The 17,067-nt window shown below is 41.5% G+C and overlaps 1 protein-coding gene across 3 annotated transcripts in view; it reads left to right on the top strand.

Moving 5' to 3' along the window:
* TTC7A (tetratricopeptide repeat domain 7A) overlaps positions 1 to 17,067 on the top strand; it is a 183,934-nt gene that overhangs the window by 53,915 nt on the left and 112,952 nt on the right. For all 3 annotated transcript variants that reach the window (XR_014691589.1, XM_084514860.1, XM_084514861.1), the window contains 2 exons: positions 9,724 to 9,841; positions 16,546 to 16,603. Coding sequence is in view for 2 of the 3 variants with exons in the window: in XM_084514860.1 (XP_084370986.1) it covers positions 9,724 to 9,841; positions 16,546 to 16,603 (176 nt within the window). In the remaining variant the exon portion in view is untranslated. The remainder of the gene's footprint in view (positions 1 to 9,723; positions 9,842 to 16,545; positions 16,604 to 17,067) is intronic.

Raw genomic sequence — 17,067 nt, 5'->3', positions numbered from 1 at the left:
CAACTTTAATATGGGAGATGAACTTGGCATCTCTGTACTACAAGTGATTATTCTACTCTTCTGCCTTCCTGCTCTGTGAACACAGATCCAACAAGGTGGGAAGGAAAGTCAACAAGTGCTAGGAAAGCCAAAGTTCACCTGTAGTTGAGTCTGGTCCCCATTCATATGGTCCAAATCAGCTGGAGAAGTGGGCCAACACTTCTTAATAAGTTCAACAAAAGGAAATGCAAAGTCCTGCACTTGGGGAGGAATAATCACGTACTGGCGTGCCAACTAACTGGAAAGTGGCTTTGCAGAAAAGGACCAGAGGTTGCCCAGAAAGGCTGTGGAATCTCCTTCTCTGGAGATATTCAAAACCTGCCTGGATGCCATCCTGTGTGATATGCTCTGGGTAGCCCTGCTTGGCAGGCGAGTTGGCTTGGATGATCTCCAGAAGTCCCTTCCAGCCTCAACTATTCTGTGACTTGGGGGTTCTGCTAGACAGGCAGAACATGAATCAGCAGTGTGCCTTTGTGATGAAGACCACCAGCATCTTGGGCTGCATTAGGAAGACAATACTGCTGGCAGGTTGAAGGAAGTGATCCTCCCTTTTACCGAGCCCTGGTGAGACTGCATCTGAAGTCCAGTTCTGGGATCCCCGGTACAGGATGCACAAAGACATGCTGGAGTCCAGTGAAAGGCCACAAAAATGACTTCTCACAAAGGGACTGGAGCACTTGAGATGTAAGGAGAAACTGAGAGAGTGGGAGTGTTCCACCTTGAGAATGGGGCTCTGGAGGATCTTTTTTATCTAAGTATATAATACGTGATGAGGGGAGAGAGAGTAAAGATGATAGATTCTTCTTAGTGGTACCAAGTGACAGGATGAGTGTTTGGACTACAGAAAATTTGATCTATGCTTCTTTTTTTTTTTTTTTTTTTTTTTACTTATTTTTACTGTGAAGATGCTCAGGCAGTGAAACAGGTTGCTCAGAGAGATTGTGGAGTCTCCATACCTGGAGATACTCAGAACTTAAAAATAGTTTCTGAGGTTCAGTTGTTTAACCCTGCTTTGAGAAGGGGAGTGAATGCACCTTGTAAGGCTCTGTGCTAGAATCAAGATCCCTGGGATGATCTGTTTAACAGGAGCAGTGCCTTTTAGGGAAGGCACTCTACCAGACACTGAGTCACGGGTTTTGGTTGAGGTGAAAGGACCAGGTTTCTGTAATGCAAGAATAGAAATGTCAGGCTCCTTCTCTTTTGTGTGTTACCCTGGTGTTCATGAAGCTCTCACTAGTGAAGACTAAATTTCAAGGGGTGCCATTGAAATCTGCCAGCTGTGAGGAAAGAGGAGTTGGATGTCCAGTTATGAGCCCAAACTGAAGATGCTGCTATGGCAGGGAATGAGCAAAGGCAGAATTTGTCCTCCTCATTGTTGCCTCTCAACATTTCTTTGGATTCACAGCTGACACATAAAGAATACTTTGCTCTAAGGGCATTGAGGAAAGGTGAGACTGCAACAATCGCATCTCCATCCTCAGGCAGTTTGGTATCTCTAGATTTCTCATACGTGACAAAAGTGTAAAAGCAACAGTCTAACCCTAATGGCAGAAGGAAGAAGGGAGAAGTAGTGAGCTGGTTTTTAACTATTTCAGACTTGTTTTTTTTTGTTGTTGTTGTTGTTTTTTTTTTCCCCTGTCACTGCTGCTTTTTCATTGTGATTACGTGAAACACTTCTCGGTGTTTTTGCATCAGAACCAGGTTGCAGTCTGAAATACAAACATAATTTCACAAGATGGTAATCTAGAGTATAGCCTGTGGGTATCTAGAGCATAGCCATATGAACTAAAAACAAATAATATTCTCCTCCCCTCTTCCTTTCACTCAGTGGCCTATGCTATACCCTGATACCAAACCTTAGTGATACCACAGAATAGTTTTAATTAAGGGGAGTCAGAGAGAAAGCTGAGTATCTTTTAAAAGAACTGAAATGATAGGTTTCCACATTTTGCAGTTAAAGGGATGCTTCTGATATTACTGGCAAACTCCTCTGCCTAATAAAGACCTTCCTGCTTAGCAGAGCTGGTTTTCTAAATGTCATCTTTGCAGTAATTATTTGCATTTAAATTACATGGCAATCAAAACAGAATTGAATCATTTAAACTGAAAGTGAACAAGTTGATCAATGCCAGTATAAATAGAAAGAAGGGTAGGCATGGCACTGGAACAGTCTAATGGACAAATATTAACAGTTACAAATACTCAAATGCATCTTGCTTTTCAGAACATATACTTTCCAACTGAAAAATTAATTGTTTTATATTTGTGTACTTGATTGCTAGGTAGGCAGGAAAAGGATGAAATCAGATCGCTGTTTATACACATGAAACAGCTACTTTATATATTGATATGTCCTGGATCTGCCTATTATGTGCTTTTGGTGCAGTAGTGTATTCAGATTGTTTATAGTCCATGGACAAGCAGTAGTTTAGTCTTATTTCAGTTACTAGCAATAAAAGAAACCACTAACATCGTTTCTGCTGCTGGATAATTGCAGAATGTCATGAGGAACACAGAGCAGTTTCTTTCCTGATTAATCTAATGGTCATTTAACTCATTTTGCTGTCTCTGTACATGGTATCTCCGCACACATAAAGAACCAGAAAAAAACTAATAGCATTGTACCACAGTGATTTACAATGTTGAGAGTGCCCAGATCACATCTAGGAAATAATCTCTCAGTGCAAAACAAATCAAAGCAGAAACGTGTGTGTGCGTGTGTTCATACTGGGCCATGCAAATCAATACGTAGCAGAGCCTGATGTGGAAAATAGCTGAATGTCCTCCGCTTCTGTTGTGACAGTATGGCCAGATTATTAGCTGATGTAAATAGGGCCTGCTCCACGGCCATATTACTGGCACCATGCTGGCCTACACCAGCAGATGCTCTGCCCGCTCGGCCACTAGCTTCCAGGCTTTGGCCTGCATTGAGCAGCTGAGTGAAGTAAGGAATATTTTGGTTGCTGTTTTCAGAATTACCATTTTTTGCAAATTGTAGAGAAAAAGAAAAAAAAGGCAGACTGAACAGCAAATCCAAACATCATTAGTTCCAAAGCTTATGCCAGTTGTCTTAGAGGACTAGAGAAGCTCCAGCACAGTGTACCTGTACAGACCATGCTTGTCTGGCCAAGATGCAGTTAGACCCATACTTAACAAAGCTCATGACACATAATTTTCAACAAAGTTGGAACTTTTTTTATTGTATTTAGCACATTACACTGGTGTGTTTTAAAGGTCTTTGTAGTGAGCCCAAAATCACTTTTGAGGCACCATGCTGGCTGGCATTCTGCTTTGCCAGGGTTTCAGCACAAAAGTTTAATGAACTTACATGGGAATGATTATAGCCAGGGAACACAAAGGCCATTTTTTGTTTTGCCAGCTGTCCTTTAGCTTTCCAGAAACCGCTATGAAATTTTGAACTACTGAAGTTCATTGTCATTTTAAATTTTCATAGGAAAGTTGATGTAGCTTAGAGGGGAATGTCCATGCTGCAGTTGTCCTGTCTTGGTCCACTGCCAATTCAGAGTGCCACCTATTAAAAGACTTGCTGCAGTTTCCTCCTTTTAATAGTTATTTTAATAGTACAGTGGTGGTAATTTCACTGTTAATCTAGCTCCCCTAAGACCCTGTTTTGGCAGATGTTCTGGTTTTGGTGTTTTTACAACATCTGCTTAAAGACAAGTGTCAAATGCTGATGTTCTCCATTTTATGAGCCTTACTTAAAGGCCTTGGAGGTTACTAGGATGCTTTCTTGTGTCTTTTACTCCACTGATTTCAATGGAGGCACATTGAGAACTTGGTAAATACACATGGAGACAGATGAATTATAGTCCTAGGATAGGCTCGAATCTTCAAGGACTCTGGTCCAAGAGTAAGAAGACATGAGGCATATTTTTACTATTTTTAGTGACGCACAATTCATACCACAGAAATAAGACTGTAGTGGTAAACTTGTGTGCTGTCACGTGATGTCTGTTATCAGCTAGTATGAACTTCAGGAGGGACTTCATCCCATGGCAAAAATTGCACTGCAAGGTAGTGCTGTACCTCACAACCACTTCCTTCACTCGGTTTGACTTACAGATCCTAGTGTGGGGAGGTGGAGATCATACTATCAGTCAGGGTAAAGGGAGAAGAGAGCAGGGTCAGGCCAGGCCAGACCATGCACGGAGTCTTAAAGAGTGTAAGATGTCCCATGAGGTCAATACGTGATGGGGGGGGAGGTTGGCAGGATGAAGATTTAGAGCTGCATACTTCTGAGGTAACGGCTTATCATTCATTACTTTCACAGACCACTTAATCCAAGAGCGCTTCTCTCTCTTTCTGTCTGTTGTTGACCCTGTCACTACAGATGATAAATGATGTGCATGTGCTCGTACCCAGTCACCTAGGAGCCCTGGAGTTGTGTGGCAGTGCTTAGGTTATACTGTGGTATGAATAACATTGAGAGATCAAATCTAGTCCCATTATCCGAGTTATTCCACCTGCTAAGCAGGCTCTCCGAAGGACTGACATTGCTGTGAGCCAGAGGCTACTGAGGAAGCAGGGAACTGTAAGAAGCTGCTAGAGATTTCCTCCATCTTCTGAAACAGATTCTTGCTGGCATCACGGCTAGTGTTACCGGGGCAATCCCAAGGATTTCAGATGTCAAAGGTGACCAAGAATTTCGCTTCCTATACATTTTCCGTGTGAACAAACCATTTTTGATGCAGTGCAGGAAAAGCCCAAATGTTACTAAGAGCAGAGGCCTGAACTTACATGCTGAATAAATTGTCAGGCTTAGCACTGGTGACACAGATAATGCAGAACAGACCAACAATAGAAAGCATTGTAATTTTTATTTCCTGACATGTGTAACATGATTTATGTTTTATGCTGTAAGCAGCTGTGGGACAAAGGCCTCTCTGTTACACTGCACCTTAATGGACACTCCCTTCATATGCATTGTGCCTCTTTTTCCTCATTTTCCCATTATTTATTGATTTTTTTTTCCCTCTTCTTTGTATTAGTCTCCATACCTACAGCCCACTATAACAAAAATAAGAAGCCAGTCCACCGAGTTAATATCATTTGCAACTTTGTGTAGATCCCCTTCCCATAGGGTTTGGATCTCTTATGTTCATGGGCATTTCTCAGCCTTGCTGGTGTCCAGACTCCCCAGTTTCACCAACCTTGTCTGCCATCCTAGGCCAGTGTCATTGACGTGTTTCCTGCCTCCTCCCTTGTGTTCCCCCTTTCAGTGCAGTAAGGTGCCATTTCCGTGCTGCTGTACGACATCAACTTGCTTGTCCTCACTTGTTCTAAATCCATGCTGGTGGGAGCTGCAGCACTCATGTGAGGTCCTGGAGGGTGTTGATCCAGTGGGGTAGGGCTGGAGCTCTTCTAAAAACAAGCTGGGTGGTGGCGACAGGCCAGGGGCCTGCACCTGCTGTTTCCCACTCCCTTGTCAGTGTGCCCCCGGGCTTGGCTCGAGCGCTCACCCAAACCTGTGCTCAGATACCAGGGGTAGGGAACAGCCACTCTGTGTTTCAGGGAGAACATCCCTCAGGGTTGTGCAGCTAACAAATGCTCCTTTTTCATCAAAGAAGATGGAGGGGGTGAGAAGGGGGTAAGAAAAAAAAAAAAAACAAAACACACAATATTACAGTCCCACAATATTACGGTCTTACCAGTGCCTGCTCATGGTTTGGCAGCCTGTTTCTCTCCAGGTGCCATGGGCGTTTTCCTTTCTGGTATCGAGGAGGGGTTGCCCAACTAGTGCTTCCAAGTGCCTCCTGACAGGTTTATACGGCTTCAGTTCGGATTACAAGAAGTTGCTTTCAGGTTGTTTTTCCCCAAACCCTGCTTCCTGGGCTCTCTTCCATGGAGATCTCAAAAGGTAGAGAACTCTCCCTGAATTGCTTCTTGAGCAAAAGGCTGCAGGGAGAAGTATGTGGAAGAATATAACAGCAAGGGCCCGATTGGAGGTGCACCTCCTTGGAGACTGTTTTTGCTTGCTTCTGAGAGAATAACAAGTAATGATTCTAAAGAAACTGAATTCCAGCTGTTACCAGCTCAAAGAAATCTTTTTTTTCCATAGTTGGCTTCCTCCTTTGAAGCAAACGAACCATTTAGGTTCCCCCGTGTTGAGTCTGGGCTCCTGGCCGTGCATCCAGTGTAGGCATGGCTATCTCTTCCTCGTATACCTTCCACAGCTTAGCTCACTTCTGCGTCCCTTGGGCTTTGCAGCTTCTGGGAGCCCCATGGGGTGAGACTTGCATGCCTGGCACCATGTGGTGAGAGGGGAAAGGGACAGTAGCTTCTGCTCCATAACGTGTGACAGCCTGCCTGGTGGGCCTCCTGGGGACCGAGGCCTTGTTTGGGGGCCTTAAACCTTCCCTTTCCTATTGCTACAGCAAAGTGGAGGCACCTCCTATGCTTTAGGACCCCCATGGGCACAGCTGCGCTGGCAGATCACAGCTCAGGCTGGCTCCTGGGCCCTCACTGAGCAGGGGAGGATTTCTCTCCCCGAACACAGGCCGGTACGGGGCAGTCAGCACAGTGGCTGGCTGATGTGAGCCGAAGGTTTTGCTTTTCACGCCTGCCCAGAATGATTGAAGAGTAGGCAAACTGGAGGAGAGGGGGCAGATGGCAGTCACAGCAGGGCTGGCAGGGGACGTGGCTGAGTGCTGCAAGGAGGAAGAGTAAATGTTCTCAAACAGAACCAGCTGCTGAGCTGTGCTGGGCTTTGCGAGGCCACTCGTTTTCAAAGCAGCCTTCGGCTGCCCCAGGTTTGCACTCATGAAAGTCTTTGTGGCTGGTCAAAGCGCCGTCAGCGTTAGTTTTACCAGAATGGTTGTGCTAGGAGTGCTCCTTCAGCCGTTCTGGAAAGTCGCGTTTTTAATTATTCATACAATAGATTAATCTGGCACTCACAGGTGGCCCTGGATAACTGGCAGGCAAGAAAGCTGAATGGTGTGCTGCTGATTTATGCAGCGTAGGCCATCAGTCAGGGACTGGAAACACCATCAGGTGACCATTCAGAGAAACAATGGAGCAAAATCTCTCCAATTTTAAATGTCTGCATTTCAACTCCAAACCTTTCATTTAATCTCTTTTTTCATACGCTCTGCCCACTCCTACCCTTGTTCACTAGTCATTAGAATTCCTTGTATAGTTCTTTTCTTCGTCTAATGGAGACTTCTTGGACGAAAGTGTATGTGGGGAGAAGAGGAGAAACAATGAAGAAAGAGTGGGAATATTACTGTTTATGATGGCAAAAGAGGTGCATAATTAAATTTCTGGCTGCAGAGATTTCATGCTTTACATAAAAGTTCCTGAGAGCTGAAGAATTCAGTTATTGTTTCATGTGAAGGTTTTTTGTGCGTTATTTTTTTCTTCCATGCTGAGTCACGGGACATTTTCTTCTTCCATTGTCCTAGGCAGTGGTCCAGAACATGCATCAGTATGTGGCAGGGAAGTCTGTAGGGCAGCTTAGAGGATTAAGTCTCTTGGAACAAACTTCAGTCTTCCTGATGTGATTGGGAGTTTAAAGAGTCTCATTTGAGCATCACTGAAGGTAGCAGAACTATTTCCAATGTTACCAAAAGACTTTGGGTTTTGCCATTAAATCCATCTATGCAATTTTCTTGGTCGCCCCAAGTATGCCTGTGAGGGGGGTTCCCCTATTTCAGTTAGTAGTTTCCAGACTCATAGTTGACTAAGCAATCAGCAGTACTGTAATGCTTCCAAATTTCAGTGAAGGATTGACAAAATACATGTTGGTCATTGGGCTCGCTGGTCTGAAGCTTCAGAAATTTGAAGACTATTGGACTACATCTAATCTGAAGTGCCGTGGCCTCAGGGAGATGCACAAGCAAGGAAAAGACCCAAGCAGTGGAGCTTCGTCACTCTCAGACTTTTCAGCCTTTCTTCATACTTACATTAACAGTGAAGACCTCCTTATGTTTGATATCATCTAATAAATACCAACTTGTCTGTTTATGTAGCTATTAGTTAATGTCATCACCTGAATGCCTGCAAGGGGTGTAACAAGGAGCCCCCTTGACAGGCTAGTATATCAAGTAGATTTTGTTCATAAATAATGTATGAACACAGTGCTGCACAAGGAAATTTTCTGGTCTGCTGTTCCGTTTTTTTGGTTTCCTTACAGGTGACGCCTTTTAGATGTTAAAGAACTGTGAGGTGCTGTAGCCTGACAAAGCTGAGTCTTAAGAGACTGCATTTCAGTTACAACTGCAGTACTTGTACCTAAAACAGTTGTATTCCAAACAAAAAAAAAAAAAGAAAGATTTTCTCCAGACAGAATAATTCCATCCCAGAAAGTTGGTTGTCTTGTCACAGAAGTTTCTAAAAGTAGGATTTTTTTGGTAGCAGTCTGGTTATTGATTAAAGGTCACGCTGATCATGGCTGACAGGATCTGCAGACTGCCTTGTACGCACACAAGATGTTCTTGTAGGCTCTGTATCTTTCAAGCCTTACTTAGAGCTTTTACCCGTACCTCTCTAACCTTGATCTTTTCAGATACGTACAGTCTACAGTTCTTAGTCTTTTTCTGCATGAAGGGTGAGTGATGTTAACGAGAGTTTAAGGTTAGAAATGAGGAACATTGCTCTGCCATAAAAGACTTGAATTATTTTTGGTTAAAAATTCTCATTCACTCTGATTTTAAAGAATCTTTATATTTTTATTAGACTTAGGTCTGCCTCGTCAGTTGGAAAGGAAGGTTGAGGGGAGCACTCTGTACTGCAATAGAAGACACCGTTTTGGAGGTTGATGCCAAGACACAAATGCCACAACATTCACAAATGCTTCTCTTCCCATTAGAATCTGTAGTATAAAATGAGGGCGGTGAGGCCCTGGCACAGGCTGCCCAGAGGAGCTATGGATGCCCCATCCCTGGAAGCTTTCAAGGCCAGGCTGGATGGGGCTTTGGGCAGCCTGGGCTGGTGGGAGGTGTCCCTGCCCATGGCAAGGGAGCGGAATTAGATGGGCTTTAAGGTCCCTTCCAACCCAAACCATACTAGGATTCTGTGATTCTAAAATGCATCTCTAAGGGAACTGTGTCTTTGCAAAATGATACCAAATGTAGCTAGTGCATGCAGCACCAGCTGGTAAGGTAGTACAGCCTTTCAGATCAAATTTGGGTCCTGAATTTGATGCCTCATTGTGGTGGCAGAACTGCAAGCGATAGCTGAACTCAGCTTACAGTGAAGAACTTGCGTGTTTTGTAAAGTTTTAAAAAGAAGTAAAATTTTGCTAGGATTTAAAAGCATTGTACGGCAAACCTAGATAGCCTTTATTTAAAGGAAAGTATCTGTTAGACCTCTCAATGTACTGCCAGGATGGTATGTAAGGGGTTAGTCCATTGGTATTTGATTGTGTGATTTCTCTGGAGGGAAACAGAAGTAAGATACTCTCCTTCGTTAAGGTTAAAATGACTGAAAATAGTTTACGGTGGATGCTTAAAACAAGACTAAAACTTTGCAGAAAACTGGGAATTTGTATCAAGGTCTGATAATGTGGCCTTCTATGTTCTCCTTTCTATGAGCTCTTACTGTGGTCTCTGAAGGCCTTGTTATGAGTGGCTGTCAGATCTCTAACTGATATACGTGTAAGGGGATAGCCTTATGAAGCAGGTATAGCAGAAATGCATATAATTGTCAACCTGTCATCTTTTGCAGCTGGAAGAAGGAGAAAGATTTGCTAAAATGGTGATAGACCTGGGTGAAGATGCTGGAGAGTCCCTAGCAAAGGGTTACCTGGCACTGGGTCTTTCATACAGTCTTCAAGCTACTGATGGTGAGTTATCCTGTCTGTGGGAAACTTATTAGAACCTGTGCTTTTAGTGATGGCTGGTCATAGAAAATTGCAAGACAAATTGGGACTGTTCTCTTGCTCAGAGAACTTTTCTTGTGTAGTAACAAAAATCAAGTTTTTAGGTAAAGGAGGAAAATCATCATTACCTAGAAGATGCTAATCTGACTGTAGTCAATGATTCTTGGTGTGCTTTATTTGGATTTTGGCGATACATTTCTTTCACTTATTTGCATAACAAAAAGTTGAACTTTTGATCTATTTTCATATTTTTGTCACCCACTCAGAAATCACATAAAGAAATATAATCCAAGAACTGGAGGCAGAAATGCCTGACTTCAGTTCCTGGCGTGATACTGATTCCCCGCAGATATTCAGCCTCTCTGTGATGCAGTTTCTTTCTCTGCTTAGAAGTAAACAAGATAAAAATATCTTTCTCATTGGTACTTATGGATGTTGACTAGATACAATGTAAGAATTCAATTTTTTCATGTTGACTGCTTGGGTTTTGTGTGATTAGACAGTGTGCTTCTGCAGAATCGGTGCTTAGTAGTTTGAAGGGTTGAAAATCCTGGTGTTTAGAAGAGATCTAGATTTGACCTTCTTCATGCTCACAGCTGGGTACAGCTTTGCTTCTTCTATGACTTCTACCAAAGGTAAAAGCCTCCTAACATGATTTCTTTGAATAATGGCTGAGCTAGTTTGTTTCCTAATCAAATCAGCAGTCCACACCACATGCCAGCAATGGCTTTTCTGTCAGATGTGTTCTGGAGTAACAAACTTCTTCCAGCAAACGAGGCTGAAACAAAGCAACAGTGACAGCCTGTATGGTATCATGGAAGTACTATGGTCTTGCAGATTGCACCAAAATTTTGTTAGGCATGTGTTTGAGGAAGCAGCTTGTATATTTCAGCAGTGCAAGTGAGTGTACTTTTTCAGGCACATCTGATCAGGTGTTGTGAGAACTGCTTTCCAGCACGGAGGGCAACATGCAGTGTTGCTCCTTTCAGTTCTCTATTTCTCTGATTCTGAGTAGATTCCCTTAATAAGTTCATATCAAGAAACGTATGTCCTTCCTAGCCAGATTTTTTTTTTTTTTTTTTTAAGATCGTTAAACATTGAGCTCTGCTTAACAGCCTAATTTCTTAGGGCATTTTGCCTAGATTTTGTTTAAACTGTCCCTGAAGCTATACAAGATCCCAGAGACTATTTTCAGAGATAGAAGGGTTTGTGTGCTAACCCCATTACAATCTATTTATTATCCTCTGCGGAAAGAAGAAAGTTTCTAAAGAATGGAGTTGTAGAGGCATGTGTTGTGCTCTAAAAATACTTCGGTGCACCAAAACACGAATTGGAAACTTTTTTTTCTTCTCAAAGAGATGTCTTCCTTGAGCATTCAAGAGATTAGTTCAGAAGACATAGTAAGTGTCCTTTTTAATATTAAATAAACAGTCTTCCTAACAGTTGCCTTGGAATTTTGTCCAGATTAGTATCTGGTTTTGCTGTGAACCAATGGAATATCTGCCTTTTCTTCCTCATATCTCCAGCCCATAAGTCAACAGGGCCACTCACACAGTCCACAAGGAAAATCTGAAGAGTGTATTTTAATCTTCAGGTGAAATGTTTTAATAAAATGGATCACATCCTTCAAAGGCCTACTTAGGAAGATCACAAATATAGAACAGCATTTTACTAGAAAACATCGAATTTGGACTAATGAGACATTTTTCACTAGTGTTGTTAATAAAAAGCTTATCTCAGTGTGGAAGCAAGAATACAACATGTTGAAGGGAAGATAGCAACCCTGCTATTAATCCTGCTTCATAGCGTCAGTCATTTATCATTGTGTTTATACCAGTTCACAGTGACATGTGCAGACATGCAAACATCTGTGTCTATGTATGATTTCCATAACTTTCTACTTAAGCTGATTTTCAGCAAATCAGCCTTTTAAATGACAGCTGTTTCAGAAACATTTAACTAATTGCCTTATAAAGCTTACAGCAGTCTATCAAGATGCCTTCTAACCAAGGTTAGGCTTTTTCTCCTTAATTTGTCATTTTAGTAAATATTTATTATATTGTGTGACAAAGGCACTGAGGAGTTGTACTGAGGCCTTTCTTATGTGACTACTCTTTATCGAGTGCTTTCTGCAGAAATGAGAAGAGCGAACGCCACTGGATGATAATACAAAGTACTTGTGGGAGTATTTGATAGTCAATTTGCAACTATTAGATTTACTCCTGGATGAAGTAAGATTTCCTGAAACATGTGCTGCATAGCAGTATGTAGCTGCCAAGTTCTCAGTATCTAATTGCATCTTTCTTGAAAGAAGGCTCAATGAAGTTGCTGAAAGATGTGTCCTCAGAGGAAGTCACCACCACTTTTGCCTCACTCTTAAAAGCAGAAGTCTCTTGTTCATACAGCAAGTCCATCTATCTAAATTTTTTGTGTCCCAAATGTGTTCCCAATGAGGCAATTTCAACAGCAAACCTTTTTCTTGCTTCTTATAGTTTGTTTTGACATAAGCTGTAGTGTCAACTTTGCTTCCCCTAGGTCTCATGAAGAATTCGTTGAAGGCAAGGAAATGTGAGATGAATTTACCACAGGCTAGAGGAAAGACAAGTTGAGCGTGCACTCTAAAATACAAGTGCTGCTCTATCTAACACCACCACTTCATGTCTCATTTTTAAATATTTGTAGGTTAACAGACCCTCACTCTCTATACTGAGTTGAGAAGGAGAGTGTTCTGCATCTCTGTTTTCATTTAGGATTTCGGTATAAGGCCACAAATCAGAGACTGAAATGGAAACTTTTCCTAGCAGTCCTTGTGGATTGTATAAATAATCAGCATACTGACATTACCAGTCAATGTTAAAACAAAAAGTTAAATATTGCCCATTAGTGAATAAGCCCATCATTTTTGCGTCCGGAGATAACTATCAGCACATACAGTCATTAATTATAATTCTGGGTGCTAAAACCGTTTAACTTGCAGAATTAGTTGTCTTAACTTAGGGAAACGGTTTGGAAACCCAGTGGTGTGTGCAAAAGGCTGTATGTATGTAGGTGTTTTAGCTCAGATCAGAAATGTATTTTTGAAGTTCAAATCTCGATCATCCCCACTTCTTAACATTGTGATTCATGTGACAGACCAGTTTTGGAGAACACAAACTGGATCCTTTTCTCATAGAACTGTGCTACAAAAATAAACGTCATTATGTGGCAGCTGCTCATGGGGGTTCAGCCCAACGGACAAGACTGGGACTAGACCCCTGTCCCCATGTTTGCAGTGTTCATGCTGATCCTCAGCATTGTTTCCCTCTATGCATTCACACCTACAGTGCTGCATCTTCTCACTAACACAGAGTTTACCTTCGTCCGTTTTCAAATGTGACTTTAGAGCTTGTATTTTATTTTTATTTGGGTACCAAACTGTTGAAAATCCTGTTGACTTTTGGTAAGGCTAAAACTCCTTTACAATCCACAGTGCTTCTGAGAATGAATCCTGGGCTCCTAGGGTAACATTTGAAAAGGTGTGTGTGTTACAGGAATGTCTGTTATAGAAACTTAGGCTCCCTGGTGTTCTCTCCCTTACTTTGGTCAGACCATGCTTTGCTCTGCTATTACTTTGATCTAAATGATAATTATCATACCACCTTTTTGTTAGTAGAACTGTAGCAGCCATGCTCATAGTGGGTAAAGTTGAGTAGATGCTGAAAATCTGTTCGTGCCATCAGCCCTAGAGAAAGGAGCACAGCTTTAGAGGTCTAGTTACAGTCATCTAATTCTGTCCCCTTAGTGCAAGCTTTTCTCTGGCTGAAGTGAGAGCTTCTTGGTGATCTAAGCAGGTTGCAGAGATGATGACTTCTCACTATCTACGAAAAAAGTAATTCATGGTAGGGAGATGGAAAGAAGATGCATGAGGGGGGCATGGGAGTAGGAGGAACTTGCACAGATTTTGTAAATTTGAGGCACAAATATTAAACACTGAGTCATATCATCACTGTATTTATTCATCAAGCATATAAATATTATCTATGATGGAGACCTAGCAATACTTGGGGGAGGAGCAGTGGAAAGAACCTAAAAGATTGCAGTAAACATGTTTCCAGGCTATGAAATGTTTAAACTTATGACTCCTGTCTGCCCTTCAGTACAAATTTACTTGGAAGTTTTGCTCACCTTCTTAGCACGTAGCTATTATAAAATGTATGTAAAACTAACTTAAATGTGCTAAAAATGCACTCAGCAGTTGCTGCGTTAGATGTACAAGGGCACAGGGTCCTTCAAATTTGACCTTCCAAATTCTGCTCTCATTTTTTCTGCACTTTGGTTTAAAAATTTTGCAGTGCTGAGGTACCAAACAATGGCACAGCCTCTCTTGCAGCCATAGATTTTGTGCAGAAATGTGGATTTTTTCCATTGTAAAAGAGAGGGAGTAACTTAACCGTTACTGTCCATGAGATACCTCTTAACTTCTTCCATCGTTCTGTACGTGGCCTTTGTACGTGGTGTTTGTTGGTGCTTGGGATCAGTCACGAAGACTGTGGTGGAATGCTGCACCAGAGCCTGAGCGTCACATTTTGAGCTCAATTTATGTTTCTAGTTAAAATAAAGTCATACTTCAGTGAACTTGCTCAGTTGTCTCCTCAGCTTGCATTCTCTTGTATCCCACCCCAAATCATTCTTCATGTTTTTTTTTCCTCATTTGTGTCTTCAAAGTGTAAAGACCCTTTTTGTACAAATGGCAAAACTCAAACTTTGTTTATCAAAAGCAGGCAGAAATCTAGAGACAAACAACCAGATTTCCAATGTAGCTACAACTGAATATGCAGCTCGTGCTGTGGGAGGTGGGACTCGTGTGTTGCTTCCTAGCAGTGCAGAGTCAAAGCTGAGTGGTGTTGCAGAATAATCACTTCATTTCCACAACATGTTTTGTGCTCTTACTTTCTGACTGCAAGTTGATCAGTCATCAGTCAAAAAATCTTACTAGACTGAACCTGGAAGTTCTTCTAGCTTCTCCATTTTGCATTTATTTTTGAGGCAAATGTCTTGACGTCTTCGTCATTGTGTGGCATCTCCAGAACTGCTGTTACTTACATAGGGAATCTTGCAGTTTCCATAAGAAACAGAATCTGGTATTTTTTCTGGGTGAATGTTTATAGCTATAATCAAATCCTTTCCAGTGTCTCCACAAGCATTTTTATGTGAATGTCAATATTAATTCTTTTATTATTTTTTTTTATGTAAGCTCTCCAGCTCTGTTACTTTTCAGTATTTGGCAGTAGACCCGAATATTGAATTTAAGGCTATTGAGAGTGAAGTGTTTCTACTTTTTAGAAATGTAGCATTTTGCATGAAAATGCATGTCTTCAAATTCATTCTTTAAACTGCAATGTTTTTGTTCGGTTTTTACTGTGTAGAGCAGATCTTACGGCATAAGCAATTTTTGATCTTTATGATTTGGGAAATCATGAAGACTGCTGTTCTTCCCAAATGAAGCTGGTGTTTTGAAGAAAAAAAAAAAAAAAAAAGGTCTGGTGACTATAACTGCTTACACAAAATACATGTGCATTATTTGCAATGTTTCACTAACTAGTGTGCTGCAGAATCTAAAGTGATTACATCTGTACAACTTTTAGAAGAATTAAACTCTTTCTTTCCTCTTAACTTACAAGAATACTTGAATTTTATCTTTTTTTTTTTTTTTTTTTGCTAAATATATGCTACTTTGCAATGTTTCTATTCTGTAGCTTAGACTAACTTGATATATGAAGTGAAATATAGTCATAGGTGGATGTTTGGTGGGTTAACTACTCATTGCTTCTTTGTATTGTTGATCAGAAGCTCTCAAGTTCAAGACAGGTAGAACAAGAAGCTTCTGCAATGTAAAATCTGGAAACTAAGAACTGGAGCAAGTCAGCCAGTATACTTCTGAACTTTTATTGCTAGCTTGCCAGATATTCTGCAATGAAGAGTCCTGTTTCTCCATGCTCTTCCTCTATTCCCTCTGTTCTTGATGGTAATGATATCTTATGATACCCTGGCATAACAAGAACTTGATGATTCTTCTCATCGAAACTGGAATTAATTCACACACTGAGAAGTGAGCCTGGTGGGTAGGATCCTTAGTCAGTCAATTAGAGGCACCGAGTAGGGCATTAGTGAGTGGCTAATGCCATACCTGAAATAACCTAAAAGTTTGTTGTGTTACCAAGGAATTTGTCATGGAGCTGTAGATCTGGCTCCTGGTGTTCCCTGTTCTACCTGCAACACCCACCTACGTGAGGATGGTGGTGGTGACTGTCTGTACCTACAAAGTTGGAAATGCTGCTAGTTAAGGCCTTCAGTGTATACACCGGCCTGGCACACTCATTGTATGTCGTTCGCATATGTCCCCTTCTCCTCCCAGACCACTTCAGTGGCATATGATAACAAAAATGCTTCAGGGTTTCAGACAGCAGAGTTGGAAGAATTTTATTTAAAAATAAAATTGAGAATTTGAGTTAAAATACTGTTTTTGTACTGTTCTTTAAAAACAAAATGGTATGTTTTCCATCCATGACCATAGACACCACCGGGTTTCTACAGTTTTTATGCTCCTGGTTTGAAATACTCTGCACATTTCTAATTGAATCTGAAACATTGAATTCAGCTCTTAAATCACATTGTATATTGTCCTACAGCTACTCTGAAGAGCACTCAGGATGAATTCAACAAGAAAGCACTTCAGACTTTGGAGAGGTGAGTAGGAATCTTGCTGATTCTTGCATTATGTAGTTCTTTGGATGAATCCAAAATAAATTATTTTTATTTTGTGTGTGTGTGTGCAAGGCTATGCTGTCTGAAATGTTGAAAATAGTTCAGTAGATTTCAGCAATGGTCTGTCAAAACCATTCCTGTGATGGCAAAATGTGTTGATTATTTAGTTAAATATGAAGGTTGAGAGTATTTGTTCTGCCATTAAAAGAAATAAACTTAGTCCCAGTTAGCTGTAGTGAGGTCTACAGTGGTGGGAGATGCAGCTTCATTATGTGGTGCCAGCAGGAGAACATGGAAGGCTGGCTTTGTTTCTGTTCCTGTGTGAAGTAGGCCTAAACAAAAGAATCCCTCTTGGTGGGAGAATACCTTCACCACCGAGGTGCAGGCTGCTGGGGGTCACCTGGCATCAGCGTGCCTACCCATGGGAGCAGATGATTGCAATCCTA

The sequence above is a fragment of the Aythya ferina genome (assembly GCF_964211825.1).
Source record: "Aythya ferina genome assembly, chromosome: 3".
NCBI lineage: Eukaryota > Metazoa > Chordata > Aves > Anseriformes > Anatidae > Aythya > Aythya ferina.
This window is presented reverse-complemented; position numbering and strand designations above follow the sequence as displayed.